Source organism: Zeus faber, assembly GCF_960531495.2.
Source record: "Zeus faber genome assembly, chromosome: 6".
NCBI lineage: Eukaryota > Metazoa > Chordata > Actinopteri > Zeiformes > Zeidae > Zeus > Zeus faber.
This window is the reverse complement of record NC_137201.1, coordinates 34,257,013-34,279,683: the sequence shown is the minus strand read 5'-3', so window position 1 is coordinate 34,279,683 and position 22,671 is coordinate 34,257,013. Positions and strand designations below refer to the sequence as shown.

At 47.8% G+C, this 22,671-nt stretch overlaps 3 protein-coding genes across 3 annotated transcripts; 2 read left to right on the top strand and 1 right to left on the bottom strand.

Annotated features, from left to right (window-relative positions):
- Positions 1 to 2,738: 2,738 nt before the first annotated feature.
- Positions 2,739 to 10,726, top strand: znf592 (zinc finger protein 592; the record flags this gene model as incomplete). The annotated part of the gene is made up of 9 exons (XM_080002972.1): positions 2,739 to 2,815; positions 4,870 to 7,265; positions 7,428 to 7,606; positions 7,696 to 7,869; positions 7,954 to 8,113; positions 8,770 to 9,015; positions 9,591 to 9,703; positions 9,802 to 9,943; positions 10,397 to 10,726. The coding sequence occupies exons 2-9, from the start codon at positions 4,890 to 4,892 to the stop codon at positions 10,724 to 10,726; spliced, it is 3,720 nt and encodes a 1,239-aa protein (XP_079859098.1). The 5' UTR covers positions 2,739 to 2,815; positions 4,870 to 4,889.
- Positions 10,727 to 14,430: 3,704 nt separating this feature from the next.
- On the top strand, positions 14,431 to 20,803 carry kti12 (KTI12 chromatin associated homolog). Its single transcript, XM_080002337.1, has 9 exons — positions 14,431 to 15,248; positions 17,548 to 17,599; positions 17,694 to 17,746; positions 17,835 to 17,890; positions 17,993 to 18,072; positions 18,704 to 18,863; positions 19,317 to 19,379; positions 19,535 to 19,603; positions 20,621 to 20,803. Exons 1-9 carry the CDS (start codon positions 15,098 to 15,100, stop codon positions 20,762 to 20,764), a joined length of 828 nt encoding a protein of 275 aa, XP_079858463.1. The 5' UTR covers positions 14,431 to 15,097; the 3' UTR covers positions 20,765 to 20,803.
- Positions 20,804 to 21,522: 719 nt separating this feature from the next.
- ch25hl1.1 (cholesterol 25-hydroxylase like 1, tandem duplicate 1) lies at positions 21,523 to 22,474 on the bottom strand (the record flags this gene model as incomplete). Its single annotated transcript, XM_080002971.1, has 2 exons — positions 21,523 to 22,133; positions 22,225 to 22,474. 2 exons carry the CDS (start codon positions 22,472 to 22,474, stop codon positions 21,523 to 21,525), a joined length of 861 nt encoding a protein of 286 aa, XP_079859097.1.
- Between the last annotated feature and the right edge of the window lie 197 nt (positions 22,475 to 22,671).

Here is a 22,671-nt window from a genome sequence, read left to right as displayed (position 1 = left end):
TTCATCCTTTAAGTACAATCAACAGCAAGTGCAAACTCGTCTGCCGTACTTTTCATGTCACCGTGGTACTTTGACTTCGACTAGAGTGATTCTGTGTCATTGCAGGTGTACTTTTACTGCAGTAAAAGCTGTGTACTACCTCATGTGGCTGTAGTTCGAACGCCTGGTTGTCTACGCCGCGTTCCTCCGCCTCCGCTGTGATCTGAGTCCCGTTGGCTTTGCCTGGAAGAAGCAGCGCGTGTTAGAGCTGGAAGGACTCGGCTTCTGACCTGATCTGCGGGTGAAGCTCCGGGCGGAGCAGTGCAGCAGCTTACTCATGGTGCGTCCTCTCCATCCGGTGCAGCGAAGCAGAGTGGGCCGCCCGACGTCCACACGTCTTGTTATTAATTAACAGAGATGTCCCTGCTGCTCTGCTGACATCACACCGCATTCCCGACGCGGAAAAGGCAGAAGCAGGCAGCGACACAAACAGATGTTGATCCAGTTGTTCACATCAGGCCCCGCGTGCGTCAGGGTGCGGAGATAGCGCTTCGCTGACGTGGGAGCGTTGACGTCAAGCAGAGAGACCTGCACGCGTGCACGCACACACGCACACACAGGCCTATAAATGCATGAGATAATTAAATGACTATTTAATTAGTAACTTAGATTAGGGCCACAGTTTAACAAGATGACAGTGTCGTATCACTATGGCAACGTGAATTACATTGCAAACACCTTTGTGTGGACAAGGCTTTAAAAGGAGACCGAAGGTGATGTCTTTAGTCCTGTATATATACAACGTGTTTGTGTGAAGGAGTAAAAATTCAAACTTTAAAAGTAAATAAGTATTTGTTGTGCTGAAGTTTATTGTCGGACAATAAACTGCGGATCGTGAATCTAATCTGAGAGCATTGTTGCTTAATGGGCTGTTTGAGGTTCCAGGACACCACGCTGCCTTAACGGCATTTTACTTTTATTGTTTTATAGATTTGAAATAGTACATTTATCAGTCCCTGTATCACTGACCAGGAGGGGAATCTGCATATTTATTAGAGGCACCAATAGTCTGCACAGGTTCTTTATCTCGGTCGTGGGGTATTAAATAATAATAGAAGGAATTAAAGCCTTAACTGGCCTTTAAAGAGTGTGGTCGACAGAGCACTGACACAAGTTAAAGAATGCACTCGTTAAACCACACGAAGACAACGACAAGACGTTTGATAAAATGTGAATACAAATACAGTCATTACAGCAAACACAGCTCCAGGGTGCACCTTGTGTTGCTCTCTGCAGCAGAGCGCCCCCTGCAGGGCGGACAGAGCGCCCACAGCCAGAGAGATGCCCCCGAAACTTAACTGTAATGGAATACTGAATGCACGCACACACACACACACACACACGCACACACACACACACACACACACACACACACACACACACACACACACCCTCACACACACACACACACACGCACACACACACACACACACACACACACACACCCTCACACACGCACACACACACACACACACACACACACCCTCACACACACACACCCTCACACACACACACACACACACACACACGCACACACACACACACACACACACACCCTCACGCACACACACACACACACACACACGCACACACACACACACACACACACACACACCCTCACGCACACACACACACACACACACACACACACACACACACACACCCTCACACACACACACACACACGCACACACACACACACACACACACACACACACACACACACACACACACACACACACACACACACACACCCTCACACACACACACACACACACCCTCACACACACACACACACACACACACACACACCCTCACACACACACACACACACTCTCTCTTTCTCCTGGATTTGCTGACTTCATTTAACATTTTTTTCTATTGTTCATTTGATTTAATATTATATTTGTTTCTATTTAGTTATTTTTATGGTGCTGTTAATTGGTGCGTTTGATGTCGACATAAAAAGGAAGATAAAGCCTGGCAGAGTGAGTGTTTGAATCAACCCTTCCTCGCTCTGGTAATGACGTCATGAATCATATTCGTAACCCTTCAGCGTTTGAATGACGTCACAGCCTTCATCAGCCGGAAGGGGCGTGGCTGCTGGTCATGCTGCGTTCAAGTCGTGTGGGAGACAGATGGTGCATTCCACCGGTCGCGTCGTGTGGTGCGCTTGAAGGCGCCTCCCAGGTTCCGTCTCGGCGCCAACGGAGCTTGCAGGCAGTAGCGGGAACAACCTGCGGACATACGGCGCTGACTCGAGAACACACTGCCGCTTGTTGGAGTCGATTGGAGGGTCAAACCAAACGCAGGTGCATAGCGCCACCACCTGTATTATTTATGTACGCCAGCTACGCCATAGTTTATTAGAGATAGCGTAGTTTTTAAAAACCCGGGTGTTACAGAAGCAGGAGTTGACAGCAGAGTGCAGGTCACAAAAGAGATGAAATATAAAAATACTGTTCATTGACATCTATAAACAGAAGTTAACAGGGAGCTGCACTTCTACAGTTGACTATTCAATTGCTGCCGTTGTTATTACTATCAGTAGTAGTAGTAGTAGTAGTAGAAGTATATTTTTATTATTATTCATATAATTAATATTATTTTTTATTTATTTTATTTACATGTTTATTTATTTTTTACTAGTGTTGGTCATAGTTCCCATCCCTCCCATGGCTTGGAACGCAGCACCAGCTGGACGGCTGGATGCGGAGCGTTAGCATCTCGGGCCGCTGCTAATGCTAACAACATACTGTTACAACACTGCTCAAATGGTGAGTGGAGTGAGCAGCGTTTCTGTGCTGAATGACATTTACCCGTGACGTGATATGCCCGCTGACGCCTTTTAAGTTGAGCCTGGTGAGCTAGGTGGCTAGCGGGATGCTAACAAGCTAACAGTTCAGCTAACAGCAGCTCTGTGTGTGTGTGTGTGTGTGTGTGTGTGTGTGTGTGTGTGTGTGTGAGGAGCTACGTGTGACGTGTGTTGGGACCTGGGTATGTGGGGCCAGAGTGTGTTGGGACCCCACTTTGGTTTGTGGGGACCAGAGTGTGTTGGGACCCACCCGGGTGTGTTGGGAGCCACCTGGGTGTTTGGGGACCAGACTGCGTTGGGACCCACCTGGGTATGTGGGGACCAGAGTGTGTTGGGACCTGGTTGTGTTGGGACCTGGGTGTGTGTGGAGACCAGGGTGTGTGTGGACCAGAGTGTGTTGGGACCCACCTGGGTGTGTTGGGACCCACCTGGGTGTGTGGGGACCAGAGTGTGTCAAGGCCAACCAGGTGGTGTGGTGACCAGAGTGTGTTCGGACTTGGGTGTGTGGGAATCAGAGTGTGTTCTGACTCACATGGGTGTGTGGGGACCAGAGTGTGTTGGGACCCACCTGGGTGTGTGTGGACCAGACTGTTTTGGGACCCACCTGGTGGTGTGGTGACCAGAGTGTGTTCGGACCCACCTGGGTGTGTGGGGACCAGAGTGTGTTGGGACCTGGTTGTGTGGGGACCTGGGTGTGTGTGGACCCGAGTGTGTTGGGACCCACCTGGATGTGTTGGGACCAGAGTGTGTTCTGACCCACCTGGGTGCGTGGGGACCAGAGTGTGTTGGGACCCACCTGGGTGCGTGGGGATCAGAGTGTGTTGGGACCCACCTGGGTGTGTGGGGATCAGAGTGTGTTCTGACCCACCTGGGTGTGTGGGGACCAGAGTGTGTCAAGGCCAACCTGGTGGTGTGGTGACCAGAGTGTGTTCGGACTTGGGTGTGTGGGGATCAGAGTGTGTTCTGACTCACATGGGTGTGTGGGGACCAGAGTGTGTTGGGACCCACCTGGGTGTATGTGGACCAGAGTGTGTTGGGACCCACCCGGGTGTGTGTGGACCAGAGTGTGTTGGGACCCACCTGGGTGTGTGTGGACCAGACTGTTTTGGGACCCACCTGGGTGTGTTGGGACCCACCTGGGTGTGTGGGGATCAGAGTGTGTTCCGACCCACCTGGATGTGTGGGGACCAGAGCGTGTTGGGACCCACCTGGGTGTGTGTGGACCAGACTGTTTTGGGACCCACCGGAGTGTGTTGGGACCCACCTGGGTGTGTGGGGATCAGAGTGTGTTCTGACCCACCTGGGTGTGTGGGGACCAGAGTGTGTTTGGACCCACCTGGGTGTGTGGGGACCAGAGTGTGTTTGGACCCACCTGGGTGTGTGGGGACCAGAGTGTGTCGGGGCCCACCTGGGTGTGTGGGGACCAGCGTGTGTTGGGACCTACCTGGATGTGTGGGGACCAGAGTGTGTTGGGACCCACATGGATGTGTGGGGATCAGAGTGTTTTGGGACCCACCTGGTGGTGTTGGGACCTGGATGTGTGAGGACCTGGGTGTGTGAGGACCTGGGTGTGTGGGGACCTGGTTGTGTGGGGACCTGGGTGTGTTGGGACCCACATGAGTGTGTGGGGACCAGAGTGTATTGGGACCCACCTACAGTAGGTGTGTGGGGATCAGGGTGTGTGGTGACCAGATTGTGTTGTGACCCACCTGGATGTGTGGGGACCAGGGTGTGTTGGGGCCCACCTGCTTCTCTGCGGTCACTGTCAACATATTTCATAATTTTCTTTAGACAACTGTCAGTGACGGCTTGAAGCGAATCAGTTAGCACAGCGATCGGTCTGGTACTCTAGATGTTTCAGTTGGATCGGAACCTTCTTGCTGTCCAGTCAAGTTGATTATATTTGCACTTCATACTGTTCCATACTAGAGCAATTTGGGTGCTTCAGATGAGGAAATAGCCCTGAAATGTGTTGTTTGGCATTTATAATCAGTTGTATGTGTTTTTCTGTCTCAGGTTTTTCAAACGGTCCAGACATGGGTGACATGAAAACCCCAGATTTTGACGACCTCCTGGCAGCCTTTGACATTCCAGATGCTCCAGGATTGGATGCCAAAGAGCCCATCCAGGAGGGTCCAGAGGAGGCGGTGGGCCAGCTCAAACACCCGGGGATGGGTCTGGATGAGGAGGCGGCGGGCCAGCTCAAACACCCGGGGATCGGTCTGGATGAGAAGGTGGCGGGCCAACTCAAACACCCGGGGATCGGTCTGGATGAGGAGGCGACGGGCCAGCTCAAACACCCGGGGATCGGATTGGATGACAACCTGTTGAATCACCCAGCGGCCTCGGGGGACGTTCCCGTGGTGAGTGTGATCGTAAAAAACACGAGCCGTCAGGAGTGTCTGGAGGATTTCGGCCACCGGCTTCATCCAGGACCTGTCTTGCAGAATGGTTTCCTGGCACCAGGGGTCTCCGGTGATTTGAAAGAGTCGGCCCACAGTGGTTTTCCCAAATCGCACGTCTCTCCTCAAAACGGAGAGGCTGGAGGAGAATTCCTGAGGAAGGTGTCGGAACAGCACATATCTGAGGGAAAATCTTTTTTTGCCCAGTCGTTTTCTCAATTTAGTCCCATCTCTAGCCCTGAGTCTGAGGACACACAAGGCAGCAGAGATGATATCCATCCAAAACAACAGAGACTTAACTTCCCTGAAGCTTCAGGTTCAGTGGAACCTTCATTGTCGGACAGTCCCAGTAAGCTGTCACTCAGTATGTTTAACAGCTGCTCTGAAGATCAGAGCACTCCCAGCAACACCCACGGCAGAACAGCCTCCATACAAACGGAATGTGTGGCAACAGAGAATGTATCCAAGTTTAATTGTAGCGTCCAGAAGGCTAAACTAGACTTCCCTGATATCTCATCTCCTGAAAATGGTAACAACTTTGAGAACAACTGCAGTACTGTCGCCAAGCTTCATCTATCTACTTCTTGTCCATTTTCTGAGTCTCAAACATCCAAATTATCTTCATGCCTCGAGGCATTGGCTGCTCTGAATTCGAGAACAAATCCCAGCGAGCCAAATGTCGCTAGCGAATCCTCATTCAATCAGAATGACCCTGTGAACACCAGCCCCAAGGTGCCTGCGTCCTCGAGGAGTCAGCTCGAAGCTGTGAAACGAAAACTAAGGCCCTCCGACAGTCCTGTCAGCATCTGCAGCGACAGCAGCGGAAAAGGATCTCCTGCCATGGCGTCTGGATCTCCCGCTGCCATACCCAAGGTCAGAATCAAAACCATCAAGACGGTTTCCGGACAGATCAAACGCACTGTTACCAGCGTGTTACCAGACTCCGAAACAGAGGAAGTTCACTCTGCCTACGAATCCTCTCCCTCGCAAAGTATGATCAGCGAGGATGCCTACTGGGTGACGTCCCCATCCCAGTCGCAAAATGTGGCCCGTGATGGTGTCACTGGAATAAGTACCAAAGCTACCCTGGTCCATTCTACTTCATCAATGGTGGTACCCAACAGACCAGAGGGCCAGGGCAAGAAGCCCAGCGTGGCGCGGCCTCCTTCAGTTCTACACAACGCTAACGTCTCTGCCAAAATGTCAGTGGCACATCCAAGGCAGAAACTGAAGAGAATGACATCGAGTCAATCTGTTCCAGCCGCAGGTTCGAACTCCTTACCCAAAGCAATGCACCTGGCCAACCTGAACCTGGTGCCACATAGCGTCGCTGCTTCAGTTGCTGCGCGCTGTGCCTCCCACCAACAGAGCCAACCATCCCTGTCTTCCTCCACTGTGTACAGCACTGTGCCACTGGTGCATCAGGTGAAAACCACCGGCGCCCACCAGCGTCCCAGCGCCCCTAGCACCGCGGCTGGAACCTTAAACCGACTGTTGAATAACGCCAACCCCGTGCCCACCTACGTGCCCAACCTGCAGCCGCCGCCTGACAGCGACATCCAGCTACCTGCGCGCGGGTTCCGTTGCCTGGAGTGTGGGGACGCCTTCGGGGTGGAGAGAAGCCTCGTGTGTCACTACAGCCGGAGGAGCGTGCACATTGAGGTGGCGTGTACGCACTGCGCCAAGACGCTGGTGTTCTTCAACAAGTGCGCACTCCTGGCACACGCACGGGAGCACAAAAGCAAAGGCCGTGTGATGCAGTGCACGCAGCTCTGCATGAAGCCCATTGCCGAGGATCAGATGTTTGCTTCTCTGAGCGCCAAGTCCTTGGTGAACACAGACCAGGACGCTTTGCCGGTGTCCTTGCCAAAGAACCAGCCGGCGATGCCTCTTTACCCAGACACCGTCATCAGGCACCGGCTATGCTGTCTGGAGTGCAAAAAACAGCTGGCGGACTACCAAGCGCTGGCGGGACACTACCAGCGGCTCTCCGACGACCCAGAAGGACTGGTGAGTTACTGGGCATGATCTCACCTTTGACATTAATGGTGGCCCAGTTGCCAGGCAAACAGATTTTGCCATAGTCACTGACCGCTCTCTTACCAAATATGCACCAAGCAGACACTTTGTTTTGTTATTAAAGTTTCACTTACGTTCCCTCTTTATTTCCAGACGTGCAAGGTGTGTTCCATGTTGTTGCCCAATAAGTGCAGCTTCGGCGCTCATCAGCGAATCCATGCCCACAAGTCTCCGTACTGCTGCCCCGAGTGCGGTGCGCTGAGCCGCTCGGCAGACATACAGAAACACGTCCGCGAAAACTGCCTTCATTACGCACGCAAAGCCTGGTACAAGTAAGTGGAAAGGATGGAATAAAGGTAGAGAACTTATTTGTCCGCCATTTGTCCCTTTAAGAGTGGATTTGAATGTTCTCATCTTTCAGGTGCCTTCACTGCGAAATGGTCTTTAAGACGGTTCAGGGTCAAAAGAGTCACGTTGAGGAGAGACATTGTGAGGTCTTCTATAAATGCTCCCTCTGTCCCGTCGCCTTCAAATCCTCGGACGGCTGCGAGCTTCACATAAGCAACAAACACAGCGGAAGCAAAACGTCTCCTCAGTAGGTGAAGCTGCTCTTCACTCCAGGGCCTGGTGTGACAGTTTGAGATTTCCTTCATGTTTACAGTCTTTCTGTTTCTTGCAGAATAATATTTAAATGTTCGTGTGAGACGGTGTTCAAGAAAAAGCAGTTACTGCTTCAGCACTTCTACCACAACGCCAACAAACGCACCACGTGCGTGTTTAAGTGTCCAGAGTGCACGTCGGTTTTACCCCAAAAGCAACTGTTGATGCAGCACTTTAAGGTTGGCCTCATTCCCATTGTTTGTCATGAGATGCTTAGCGTGTGATCACATGTGGGTTCCCGGGATGAATAGATACCTAGTCTGGTCTGAGACAACTCTACGACTACTATATCTAGAGTTTCTTATTGTAAATGATTTTGTTTTCACCAAGCAGTATTTTGTAGATACTTCATAGTATGCTGTATATATTGGTATCAGTAATCTGTATCAGCAAATATCCAAGAGTGAGTACTCTAGGACCGGGCTGGACAATTGATTTCAGGTCGATATTGTGGTTGTGAGACTAGTTATCGTCTGGGATGTTGGTTGTTAAAATGGTAATATAGTTAAATGTTTTATTTTAAGGAACATTACAGTACAGTAATGCAGTTTTCTGAACTTCAGAGACTGTTATAATAAATGGTCATAATAGCAACATTACTAATCATTGGTTCTCAAATATTAGGAAAGCACAAATAATCATCCCCAAAATATCACTAATATCGAGGTATTTGGAAAAATAATCTTGTTATAGTCAATATCGCCCAGCCATAGTACTCATTCTGGCTACTTGTTCTCAAAAACAGTATCTGCACATCCCTGTTAGATATGCCTCAAAAAGTGAACTTCTGTGATTGGCATTTTTATAACATCAATTAACATTTTATTTTTTCCAGAATATGCATAGCACCGTTTTCAAAGTCGCTGGAGATCAAAACAGAGCAACAGTGCAGACGTTCAGGCTCCCAGATGCTCCTTCAGCCCCAAAGGCGAAGGTTCACAGTGTCTCCAAGCGCAGGGAGGTTTCCAGCCAAAAGGTGGCGCAGCGAGGCTCGCCCCCCAGCTGGACCTGTGCAGAGTGTGTGCAGCGGTTCCCCGACCGGGAGGCGTACGTCTCCCACATGAAGGCCAACCACAGGAGGGTGAGGCGGCTCTGGAGATCTTGGATAATAGGAAAGCTGTGGCGTAGATTCTCTCTTCTTTGAGTCCCTGCCTTTGTAGAGTACATACATTTCTAGTATCAGGTAGTACCTTTCTAGTACCATGTGGTACCTGTCCAGCATCAGGTAGTACCTTTCTAGTACCAAGTAGTACCTTTCCAGGGTCAAGTAATACCTTTCCAGTACCAGATAGTAGTTTTCCAGTGCCAGGTAATGCCTTTCCAGTACCAGGTAGTACCTTTCTAGTACCTGGTAGTACCGTTGCAGTATCAGATAGTACTTTTCCATTATTAGGCAGTACCTTTCTAATTCCAGGTAGTACCTTTCCAGTTTCAGATACCTACCTTTTATAGTTTGATGAAGACCTCAACTTAACTGCAGTTGATTAAGCTGTATCTATAATACACATATAGATAATAAGTGAATGTTAATGTATTAATGAAAATTGTATTATAGTTATTATTTCCATGGGTCGTATCTTACACTGCCCCTGGTCTAGACAGTCCATATTTAACTCTTTCTAGCTCTCCTTGAGATTTAACTGTTTTCCCTCACAGGCGTTGAAACGGTTTCCATGCCGACAGTGTGAGCACTCGTTCAACTCCTCCACCGGCCTTCGTAGACACGTGCGCCACGATCACGACAGGAAGAGGAAGATTTACACCTGTTGGTCAGAACCTCTTTGGAACAAAAAGATTGATGTTTGTATGTCGTCATGGACCAACTGATTGGATCACAGCTCTTTTTTAAATCTTCTATCTTTCAAAGGTATTGCACCGACACAAGGACGGTGTTTGACGCCTGTACGACACTGAAGAATCACATCAGTCTCATGCACGGCATTAAAAACCCCGATATGAATCTCATGCCAAAAACAGCCGCCCAAGAATGCAACATGGGCGTGGCAGAGGTGATTTCTTTATTATCGTGATTGATATATTCTTATTTACATCATGCCGGGCTCAAACTACACAACTTCAGCACCAATTTCACTTCCAGGCAAGACAACATTAAGCTGTCTGTCTTTGGAAACCTACATCTTTGTTGAGGGTTGGCTGTCCTCATGCTCAAAGACACATCCATTTACATTCAAATGGGAGAGCTTGAAGCTGTGTTTTGAGCGATGTTTTGAATGAGTGGAGTAAGGTGGAGTCATGGATGTGTTTGGGGAGAAGAATGTTTTAAGAAGGCCAGATGTAAAATAACTGGGATCAGCTGAACAAGAACGCACACCTTACTGTCCGCATAATAATGCAGATGAAGGTTTTGGATCATTTCATGTTTTATTCTGGAGCAATCCATGAGTGTAGAAGTAGGGAAGCTGCACCTGGTCCTAATGTTGTGTGTGTCGTTGGACCCCCAGACCTCCCTCTCCCAGCGGCCGGCCTCAGACAGAGCGGTGTGTGGCGGCGTTCCGGAAGCTCCTCCGCCCGAGCGTCGGAAGGCTGCGCTCCGTTGCTCCACGTGCGGCTTCGTTGCCGAGGACAGCACTCGCTTCCGCCGGCACATCCTGCGGCACCGAGCCGCCACCGGGACGCCGCAGTGCCCCCGCTGTGGGCTGTGCTTCACCTCGCCGCCCGCGCTCAGCCGACACCTCTTCATCGTGCACAGGGTGCGAGGGGCGGAGGAGGAGGAGGATGAGGAGAGGGGGAAGGGGAAGGGGAAGGACAGAAGTGGGTTGGAGGGCCACTGAATTCATGTCTTCACATCAGGACTTTTCCCAGATATTCCACGTGAACACATGAATTCATGTCTTCACAACTTTGCGTTGGACGAGCCATCAGGATGCGACCACTCCCACGTCGGCGTTAAAGTCAAGAAAGAAGAAGAAGAAGAAAAGAGAGAAAGGAGAGACTCAGGAATGCCTTTGTTCTTCTGTTCAGGTTGGAAACCAACCCCACGCAGTCAACATTTATTTTAAAACGTTGTTTTGTACTGCACAGTATTTTATTATGAATAGAATATAATCAGTCCGGTGCATACATACGGGTTTGAGTACATTCATATGCATTTCTAAGTTAAAGTATTTACACGGTTATCAGTTGTTGTAGTTTATTATCCATTTAAAAACGATTAGTTTTGTATTCATATATAAACGTTAACCAAATACTGCATTTTCTGTGAACGCAGATGTATGTGTTTGCCTGTGTCACACATAGCCATGTTTTATTATTATTATAATATTTTTTTGTCATATTTTTTATAAATATATTATTTGTGTTCATTGCAAATGTGTTGCCTTTGTATTTGCACAGTGTCCTGTAGCAGAAAGTTATTCATGTTGGAGAGGAAACAGTATTAAAATTACCTCAAGTTATTAAGAGTCTTATTAATTCAGGTGCAAATGTCCAGGTTCAGACTGTGATAGTCCTGCCGTGTTTTTGCTCCAGCCAGCTAAGGGATCTGACCCACTCAGTAGTTGGAAATCCACATGGTTGACGCAAAGTCCCGGATTGGAGTTTTACTTTCTGAGCCTGGATTTCCCCCTCTGCACCTGAAGCAGGGTGTTGAGAGCAGCGCACAGCAAAGGTGAAGGGGGGGCGGAGCTTAGCGCTTATGTAAGAAAAGGGAGATGTTTAAAGTGAGCAGCATGTGATGGATCCTACCTCCACGGAGAGCGAAAGTGATTGTTAAAACATGTCAAGGTTTTAGGGCAGTTGCAGATTTTTCAGTGCAATGTAAAAAAAAAAAAAAAAAGAGTTCATGTAATGTATATTAACTCCCACATTTTCAATTTTATAAATTTATTTTGGGAATGATATTTCTATATCTAGTCATATTGACTGAACTTTTTTGTTTAATGTCCTCTGTACCTTCTAAATCAGTTTTCTTTTGTAATGCTCATTGCAAGACGTTTGTACTTTTTGATATGTTGTACAATAACAATGTTTACGGTCAAGTAGTCTGTGTACATAGAGTAGCCGATGAATTTACTTTGCAACAGTGATGGAGCTATCACGTCCACTCAGCATGCGGCGGCCCCTGTGCCTTGCTCCCATGTTGACTTCAAATGCTTCATAATAAATCGGTGCATTTAATTACGATCCCTTCGTCTCTGATCGTAAATACCAAACTATCTGGAACGTTCAGGGTCTGTCGGTTGTTTCCAACGAATCTGTTTTTTCCCTCCCGGCCGAGATGCTTTGACGTAAAAAGAGCAGAGCGCAACGATCCAGGAAACCAACCACCGCTTAATGACCTAATCTCATTAGAATATCAGGCCCCGCCCCCTGCCCCCCACAGCATAAGTTGTCGCCTGCGGAGGGTCGGGACAGACGGACCTTCCAGAGGGACACGCAGCATCACACAGGGGAGAACGTCCAACAGGATGCTCAGCACACGGACGCACAGCGCAGGAATTCTCTATTTTATTCTCATCTCGTACGTCGCTGTCACGTCCGCCATGACGTTCGATTTGACCGAACTCAGAAACAAGGTTTCAAAGATTAAAGTAAATCCAAGAGGCAACCTGTGGGCAACAGGTGAGATGCGTGCGTCTGTCTGTCTGTCTGTCTGTCTGTCTGTCTGCCTGCTCCTCTTCTCTCTCTTTCTCTTTCTCTCTCTCTCTCTCTCTCTCTCTCTCTTTTTACGTTATCTTTCCCTCCCTCAGGTCACTTCATGGGGAAGAAGAGTGTTGTGGACGCCCCCTCTGTTTTGGACTCTGAGTTAGAGGATCTGGATCTCCACCGCCAGCTCCACAACACAGAGGAGCCCAGAGAACGTCTCATCCAGGGTCTGAAAATCGCCCTCCGAGCCAAACTGAAGCAGGGTTTGGACGTGTTCGTACATTATTATTATTATTACTATTACTATTATTATATTATTATTATTAATAATTATAATAATAATAATGCTGTTGTGTCCAGCCTGTGGGGTGAATTTGTTTGTGTGCATTTTACTCAATTGTTTTACTCATAAGGTTTTATCTAACCTTTCATTACAGAAAACGGGATCCTGCCTGAAGAACATTTTAAAGTGCCTGGTTTTGTAACAAAATGAAAATATTTCACAAAGAAGATGTGTCCATTCTGTAAACATAAAGATGTGAGCAAAATAAAATCCCTTAAAGTTCCTTTCATGGTTTTAAACATATCTCATGTATATTTTTTCCCCTCTAATTACCTTATCTATTTGCACTCCGTCTCTGCATATTGATTACACATTGAGATGTTGTTCAATAACTAATAACTTACCAATAAACCTATTGAATCTTGAATAAATCCAGCTCCCCAGCTCCCCAGCTCCTCAGCTCCCCAGCTCTTCAGCTCCTCAGCTCCTCAGCTCCCCAGCTCCCCAGCTCCCCAGCTCCCCAGCTCCTCAGCTCCCCAGCTCCCCAGCTCCTCAGCTCCCCAGCTCCCCAGCTCCTCAGCTCCTCAGCTCCCCAGCTCCCCAGCTCCTCAGCTCCCCAGCTCCCCAGCTCCTCAGCTCCCCAGCTCTTCAGCTCCTCAGCTCCTCAGCTCCCCAGCTCCCCAGCTCCCCAGCTCCTCAGCTCTTCAGCTCCCCAGCTCCCCAGCTCCTCAGCTCCTCAGCTCCCCAGCTCCTCAGCTCCTCTCTTGTAAAGCTAAACAGCTTGGTGCTCGGTGGCGCCCCTAGCGGCCATCTTTAAAACTCAACGACCGTAGACTTCCGGTGGGGGCGTGTCAGACCGGAAGAGGCAAACATCTGATCAGCGTCGATGGAAAAAAAACAAAAGACGTCCGTATTCTATCCGCATTGACCTTTTGTGGTGTTCTGACTATTTCTATTTATATTTCTAAGTATAAGGAATGTGTATTTTCCGCCGTTATTCGTTTTATTGTTCAATCTCTAAACCAGACGCACAGCTGTTAGAAAGCCACGAGTCCAAAACCACTTTAACGCTAGCCGGTGTCATGTCCAAAAGTGATCGTCCGCCAAAAAGTCATTGCCCCCCGCAGGGCGGATTATAATCTGTCAAATATAACTATAAAAACTAAAATATGAAATACTGTTATGAATATGAAATACTGTTATGAATGAAAAAGTCATTTTAAGGCATAAACGACTTTTCAGTCTCACAACGTAGGAGCTGCAATCACTTTTTGACAAGTGCGAAACCGCTTTTTATGGTTTGTATTGGCCCTTTACATGTATTTGAACTGTTAAAAAGGACTGTGTGGGTTATAATCTGTCACATATAACCATCAAGGGTGAAATAAAGTCATTTGAGTCATGAATAAGCTTTCGGAGACCAGGTCGATCCTGCGCTCCCTTTTTGGCAATGCGTATTTTGGCAGATGATCACCTTTTGCCGCGACACCGGCTAACAAAACAAAGTCGCACAGTATGACGTCACAAAAAAGATCAAATTAGAAACAAAACTAGTTTATTTAGTGAAATATTCGAGCGTAACAAAATAATATCAATGTGAGGTGATTGGAAAGTTTAACTTTTAGACGCTTCTATTGTTTCAGTCACAAATGGACACAGAAAGACATCAAATAAAAATAATAAAGGGTCGTTGGATAGTTCAGCTTTGAAAACCAGGAGCCTTCACCCCCAGCTCCGCTGCGCTTTGTTTCCCCGAAACAAGTCACTTTATCACGGTCGTGCAGCGGTGATAGACCCGCGTGTCTGTGGCTGTCGCAGGGAAGGTGCAGGGAAGGCGCAGGGACGGTGCAGGGACGACGCAGGGAAGACGCAGGGACGGTGCAGGGAAGACGCAGGGACGGTGCAGGGAAGACGCAGGGACGGCGCAGGGACGACGCAGGGAAGACGCAGGGAAGACGCAGGGAAGACGCAGGGAAGGCGCAGGGACGACGCAGGGACGACGCAGGGAAGACGCAGGGAAGACGCAGGGAAGACGCAGGGAAGACGCAGGGACGACGCAGGGACGACGCAGGGAAGACGCAGGGACGACGCAGGGACGACGCAGGGACGGTGCAGGGACGCGGCCTGTTCAACACCGACTCGTGTTCCGGTTCCTCGCCGCACAACCGGACGTTTCCATCCTCCATCACTTCCGGGTCGAAGCAGCCGCCTCTCCGCGTGAGCCGCGCTTCGTTCCCCCGACGTGTCCGCGCGTTGCCCGAACGACGCCCCCGCGATGCCCCTGGTGGTGCTGTGCGGGTTCCCGTGCAGCGGGAAGAGCCGCAGGGCCGCGGAGCTGAAGCGGCACTTCGAGCAGAGCTCCCCCAGGAGGGTCCACGTCGTGGGGGAAGGAGGCCCGGGGCTGGACCGGAGCTCCGTGTACGCAGGTGAGAGGAAGGGACGCGGCGCCTCCGTTGTCCTGTTATGAACGCTCCTCCACGGCGTCCGCGGGCCTCGAAGGTCCCGAAACAGCTTTGAATTGGACCCGGTTATGTTGCGGTTCGTATCAACATCAACAATCGGTCTGAGTTGACTTCATGCGTCCATTTGCACCGCGGTCAACATGTGTGAGGTCTCTGCGCCTGTTTGTGGACAGAGAACACCACCTCACTTCATTCACACGCCACTCTAATGCACATATCTGTATATACATTATTGCCTATTCCATATACATAAGCATATTCCTTCTATCTATTCTATTTTATTTTTTTTGTATTTTATTTTATTCTATGAGTATTCGACTTATTGTATTACGTTTTAGGAGTCAGTTAGTTGGGCTTTTAGAAAGAAATTTTTCCTAGGACATATTGTGTGTGATCACCGGGTGCGATGCATTACATTTCACTGCATATATGTATGAAAGTATGTATATGTATGAAAGTATGTATATGTATGAAAGTATGTATATGTATGAAAGTATGTATATGTATGAAAGTATGTACATGTATGAAAGTATGTACATGTATGAAAGTATGTATATGTATGTGACGAAAAACCTCTTGAATCTTGAAAGCGAGAAGGACTTTATCTGGCCCGAGGGAAGCTGCTCTAACAACACTGAACACAACCGTCTCGTTCAGAACCTGAGCTGACGTCCACCCCTGGCCTGTCTGACGTTTTCTTAAAAACATGTTTGTACTAATTTGAATTATTTGGTGCTTGATCGGGGAGTTACAATCACAACATTGTTATTTGGGCGAGATCTTAACATAGTGCCATCGTGTTTATTATTAAAACTGCTTAGTGCTGCTTTCGTTAGTAAGTTGTGCGTTCAGCATTCCTGTGTAGACAATTCTGACGTTGAAAAGCCGCCATCGATGCAAAATTTCACAGACAAATGCGTTAAGATCTTTTTTAAAGGTAACTCCTCCTCACAACTCCTCATAATTTTTGTAATTTGAAAAGAGAGTTTAACGTTGAATCTATATTTGATGAATACTGGTTAACTTAGACCTCCCTATTAAAGCAGTCATGTCCTGCACCAATGGCTTATAACTCTGAATGTGAAGATCCTGTTGTTCTGGATGTGACTCCCTCCTGGATAATGATGCTCCTTTAGGCTACAAAGTCCTCCTGATGTAAGAACTAATTTGCGTCACTACTGCTTGGCATTGAGGGGCAAAAAAAAAAGTTTTAATATTTTTAAAGATAATGTATTTTTATTTATCCTGCAAATCACTTGAAATTTTTTTTAATTGTTTGAGAAAGATGTTTGTGTCGACTACTCAACTGCTGTTTATAAAATGTACCCAGAAATGAAGCCGCATTTATTTGGCACTGTCCCTTAAACTCTTTGTCATGCAATCAGTATTAGAATCGATATATAGGGCGAGGACTATAGCAGAGGTGTTGATGCTGTAACTGCCATAACTATCATAACCGTCAGTGCTTTACCTCTGCTGCACTTATGTTTCTGAGAGAAATCTTCATCAGATTGTGACTCAGTCAGTTGTATGTGTCATATCAGTGATTTTTAGGAACGATGGCTCCGTACGACCCCATGTCCGACAGATTAGGAGGAGTCAGCCGTCTTGTCTCCATGTTGGTACTGTGGTCCAGTGTACTTGAGTAATAAGAACAATGTCTTCTCGGACATACTACATCGTCATGGGGATGGTAGCTCAGGAGGTAGAGCTGGTGGTCTAGTGATCTAATGGTTGCTGGTTGGATCCCAGGCTCCTCCTGCTAGCATGCTGTAGTGTCCTTGAGCAAGACACTTAACCCCTCATTGCTCCTGATGGCTGCGTCCGTCGCTGTTTGAATAATTGTAAGTCGCTTTGTATAAAAGCGTCTGATCAATGACTAAATGTAATGTAAATGTAATGTGGATGCTCTGCTTCCTTTCGGCACATCATCATGATGATGCTGCATAGAAACTGGTACTGCCTTTCTCCCCTCGCATTGCATCGTGTGATATGCAAGCCTGCATAGTTTGTGGTTTTTACATACTACAATATGTTACCACGTGTAGTACGTGTTCCTGGTACCTTTACATAATCTGTTGATGCATACTATGGTTTCTGACGTACTAAAAACACAAATTTGGTGTTTAATTATACTAGTATGTACTACATAGTGTTCTATGTCCTACATAGTATTGTACTATGTAGTAAATAGTATACTAGTAGAACATTTCAGAAGAGCCTTAACGTTTGAAGACGCTGCAGTGATTTGATGTTGTTTCAGATTCGCAAAGTGAGAAGAATCTGAGAGGAGCACTGAGAGCGGAGGTGGAGAGGTCAGTTTTCAGATCCAATTCAGTTCTTAGATCTTGTACTGACATTTAGTAATGTTGACCTTTTTATAAAAACATGCTTTCTTTGGATATTTAGGAAGGTCAACAAGGACGATATTGTCATTTTGGACTCACTGAATTACATCAAAGGTAACTAGTGTTTTTAGTAGAAAACAGTCTGTGTGATTGCTGTGTGGTTTGTTTATCTCTCGTCCGCTGAACGTCCTGCTTTCTGCAGGTTACAGATACGAACTGTTCTGCCTCATCAAACACACGCAGACGCCTCACTGCCTGGTGCGTACAAGACATCAGCTTTCTACACAGCGAGAAACAACTTCACAACCCTGAATAAAACGGCGTCGACTCGGTTAACGCCGTGACGTCTTTTCTCCCAAGGTTTACTGTCTGACGTCGGCCGCGCTGAGCTCGGCGTGGAACAGCAGCAGAGCAGCCAGCGAGCAGTACACCCAGGAGACGTAAGATCCCTCTCCTTTCTGCAGGGCGTTAAACAGCCTCAGAAACATAAACACTGTATTAATTGCAAGTATTCTGAATAAGTATTCAGTCAGTTGAGCGGGAGTTAAGTCGTCGATTGCATAACGTTTTCTACTTCTGATTGGGCGCAGAATATCATCAGAATTACGGACAAATAATCAAAAAATCCGACTTAAAAAATGGGATATTGAGGATGCAGGCAGTCACAAGAGAACCTGAATAAATAATGATAAGAAAAAAGTACAATATACAAAGTTTGACTTTGCTGAGAGTAGACAGCTGGTGCTACGTTTAGCTTGTCACGTCTTGACCTAGATGGAGTGCTACGTTACTGTAGAGCAGAGCTTGTGCTTCCATGTTCAGAACATTTAAATCCTCCCAAGGATTTAGAGTCAAGCATTGATTTGCTCATCAGCACCAACCCAGAGGCCCAGCCGACGAGGGCGGTCCGCTCTGTGCGGCTGGAGCTAAAACACGACAGGATTTCTGCTTTCTGAACCTGGAGTTGTCCGTCTCTGCTTTGGGGTAAAGAACACGGAGCTTTAACTGTCTTAAGTCCTCTTGGAAAGCTTGTGCGGTGTGTTTCTCTTGCCGCCTGGCTCCTCTCTGCAGCCTGGACGCTCTGGTGCTGAGGTTCGAGGCTCCCGACTCCAGGAACCGATGGGACAGTCCTCTGTTCGCCGTTCAGCCAGACGACGCGCTTCCCTTCCAAGAAATCTCTGACGCCATTTTCAAGAGGAAAGCCCCCCCGCCCAACCAGTCCACACAGAGCGTGAGTGAACGGCTGTTTCTGCCGCAGGACGGAGCTCAGTCTCCTGGACGATGGAGTGGCCGAGCACCAGGGCTCTGTGGTGTGAAGAGGAGAAAGAATAACTACTAAAATATTAGCCCCCCCCCCCCCCCTCCTTTCTTTTTGTTTTTTTAGCAGTTGAATGAAATCTCTTGGTAACTGTAATATTTGAATCCCGGTGGCACGACTACGTATAGAATTAAATGTTTGTTATTTCAACGCAGTATCAAAGTACAGGAATGTTTCCTCTGGATGGTTTTTAAAAACCGTGAGAGCAGGTCCTGACCCGTGTCTTGTTACTCACAGTTTAGTCAAATCAGTCAAGGAATAAAGAATCAGGTCCAGAACAGAAGAACAGAACCTGCTTGTGGTGCCCCTGGGGCTCAGATGAACATGGACAGTACTTCATGTCAAGCTTGTGATCTGTCTCCGTAGCAACCACTGTCCTCCACTAACTTCCTGTACCAGTTGGACAAGATCACACAGGATGTGCTGCTGGTCAGTTTCATCTTTTTCACGCTGCCCTTGTGTGTTTTTAGGAGTCAATTCAGAAACAGTATTTTGTTCTTGTAGCTTGCGTTCCTTGAGTTCCTCAGGGATGAACGATGTCACCGCAGCAGCTCCAGGTCTCACTGCTCTTGTTTGGCTTTCAGGCCGTGGTCAGCGCTCAGAAGACGAGCGTTCCTGGAGATCAGGTCACCGTCCCTGGAACCTCCGAGAAGATATCCTTCCTGAAAGTGTGTGTGTGTGTGTGTGTGTGTGTGACATACTGTCAATATCTTTATGTCAAACAATCAAATGATGTATTTTTGTTTAAAATGGTGGATTCCATAATCTGTTCCGTAAAGAGGAAGGTGGAGTACAGGGAGGTGGAGTAGAGGCAGGTGGAGTACAGGGAGGTAGTGGTCATGATATCAAATGAAGGCAGGAATGACATTTTGACAACGCCCTCATGACACAGTGAAGCAGCCGTCATATGCCAGCCCCCAATTATCATTCTATTAAAACCAGGTTTTCCACCTGACGTGGTTGTAACGGTGTCTGAGGCGTCGCTGCGGCTCAGCACCATCAAATGAGCAGCAGGCAGCAGAGCATCAAAGGGTGGGGGTGTCATGGCGTCCTGAAAGGGTTTCCTTCACAATGTGAGCTCTGTGAAGAAAAGCTTTGATGGCAGGAAGCCTCATCATGAGGAAACTGCTTTGGACGTTAGAAGCTTTGCTTTGTGAAAACACCCAAAGGTTTTCATTTCCTTCTAAGATTTATTACCATCCTCAAATATCTTGGTGACAAATTTTCCAAGTAAATATTCAACATATATATATACACACACACACACACACACAACGTAAATGTCTTCTCTCTAAATGGATATATAGTTTATGAAGCCGCATTACATCAAAGAAATAGAAGATTCCAGCTTGGTGGTTATATCCACATTATTCATGACTTCCTTGTGTGTAAATATCTTATTACATCACGATAGTCATCCACAAAATATGGTCAAATGATCAATATCAAGTGTTGTCAGGAAATATTGTCAGTCGGGCCCAGTCCTACATGTGAATATGAACTGTTTTAATGAACTACCGCGTGTTCCTGCCTCTGTTCCATGTTTTAAACAGTGAAATATTTCTAGTCAGATCACTTCACCCACCAGTTTCCCACCAGTTGACCACCAGTTGACCACCAGTTTCCCACCAGTTTCCCACCAGTTTCCCACCCTTAACCTGGCGTCTCACGTGGAGCTGACCAGGAGCATCAACATGGCCGAACTGAGGAAGCTGCGGCGTCAGTTCATCAGCTACAGCAAGATGCACCCGACGGAGAACGGAGGACAGATCTCCAACATGTTTGTACAGTATTTAAACAAAAGTCTCAACTGAAGCAGTGTTCAAGTGTTTTCTATCTTAAATAAATTATTTTAAATATTTGTTTTTCAATTTGTGTGTTTGTCTTTTCAAGACGGTGTGTGGTCGGAATCTGAGACAGTTTTTTTTTTCTGGGCAGGAAGCCGCTGTATGGCCTGATGCCCTCAGATCTGAATAATAGTTTTGAGTTTTGTTTCTCTGAAAGCTCCTTATCGTCGTGTGGAATTTGTGAACAGAAAATCTCCGCTCGCTAATTCCCTCTCGGACCTGATACAGGACGTTATTTGCTGACTTGTTTTTCCAAATTGAGGAAAATCCATTTTTAAGTAATTTTCCTTTGTTCAGCAGCTCAACAAAGCAGGAAACAGATGTAACCTAATATTTAGCATTTAGCTCGATGGCAAAACATTAAAGTTAAAATTCCCATCTTATGTTTTTTTTGTTTTTTTACCTGATACCTTTACCTCCCTTAAACTGTCACACCCTCATTAAATTGATATTATTTTTATATTTAAATTGATTTAATAGTCTATTATTTTTCAGACTTTAAAGTATAGCATTCATCCTACATAAAATACTTTTACTATAAATAATTTTTAATTCAACAATGTAACATAAAATAAAGAATTGCAGTATTACATAGAATTAGAAATAACACTATTGTTAAACACTCTTAGATTTGAACATGCACTATAGGGACGGTGCTGTGTGGGGGGCCGTACGCTGTGGGGACCGTGTGCTGTGGGGACCATGCAGCGGTCAGAGCCGCGTCCTCACAAACGTTCTTTCGCATGTGTCACTGTATTTTTCTTCCCATTCCTCTCGGGAGCAGCTGCGGTGCCGAAGATCCGGTCCCAGTGGCTGAAGAAGGGGGCATAGTTGCTGCTGGGCCGCTGGTGGTGCATGTCGTGGGCCGGCGCCCCGCCCAACAGGCCAAGGGGCATCAGGCGGCTCAGGGCCCACGGGAGGTCGTAGCCGATGTGGTCCTCCACCGACAGCCAGATGCTGAACACGGTGACGGCCCAGGTGGTCAGCGGGTGGCACCGCAGCAGCACCGGGTCCTGGTTGCTCCACAGCCCCACGGTCATGAGCTCAAAGACGCTCAGCTGCTCCGTGGACCAGGAGAAGGGCGCGGCGTTCCGGTGGTGCACGGCGTGCACACAGCTGTACAGCTGCGGGTGCTTGTGGTGCACGTAGTGCCAGATGTAGTACTGCGTGTCGAACAGCAGCAGCACCGCCAGGCCGTCCACCAACACCTCGTACAACGTGGGAGCGAGTGGCGGCAGCGACGGAGGAGTCAACACCAAGGAGCCAACACTCACAGCAGGAAGGACAAAGACCAGGTGGTTGTACACGGCCATCCGGAAACTCCTGGCCATCATACCTAATACCATAATGCAAATACCCTCTATATGACCAATTACATATACTAGCAAAAAGTACTTAAATGCTAATTGACTTTCCATGCCTGGTACCTGGAGTCGGACGCTGGTCAGGTTGGATCTTGTACTTCTGCAGTAAAGCCCCTGGTTGTCCCCCCAGGAGGTCCAGCGCGGTGAAGGGCAGGCTGAACAGGACGTAGCTGGAGAAGGCGAGCAGCATGGGGAAGAAGGGCGAGGCGAGCAGGGGCCGGTGCTGGAGCAGCAGGTGGTCCCAGAGCGGCTGCAGGAGGCGCTGCGAAGGGCCGAGGAAGGGGTGCCACATGGGGAGATCACTGGAGTTCATCCTGAGGACCAGGGCTTCTGAGATGACCAGACCTGCTAGTCAAGACAAAGTTCTGCCTTTTATACAGAGCAGAAGGACTTTGCTCTTGGTCCAGGACAAACCCTTTGCAGAAAGTCCTGCACAAGGGGATTAATCCAAACCTGGGCTGGAAAGCAACAGTGTGCAAGTATATCTCTACTTTCTACCAGTGAATAAAA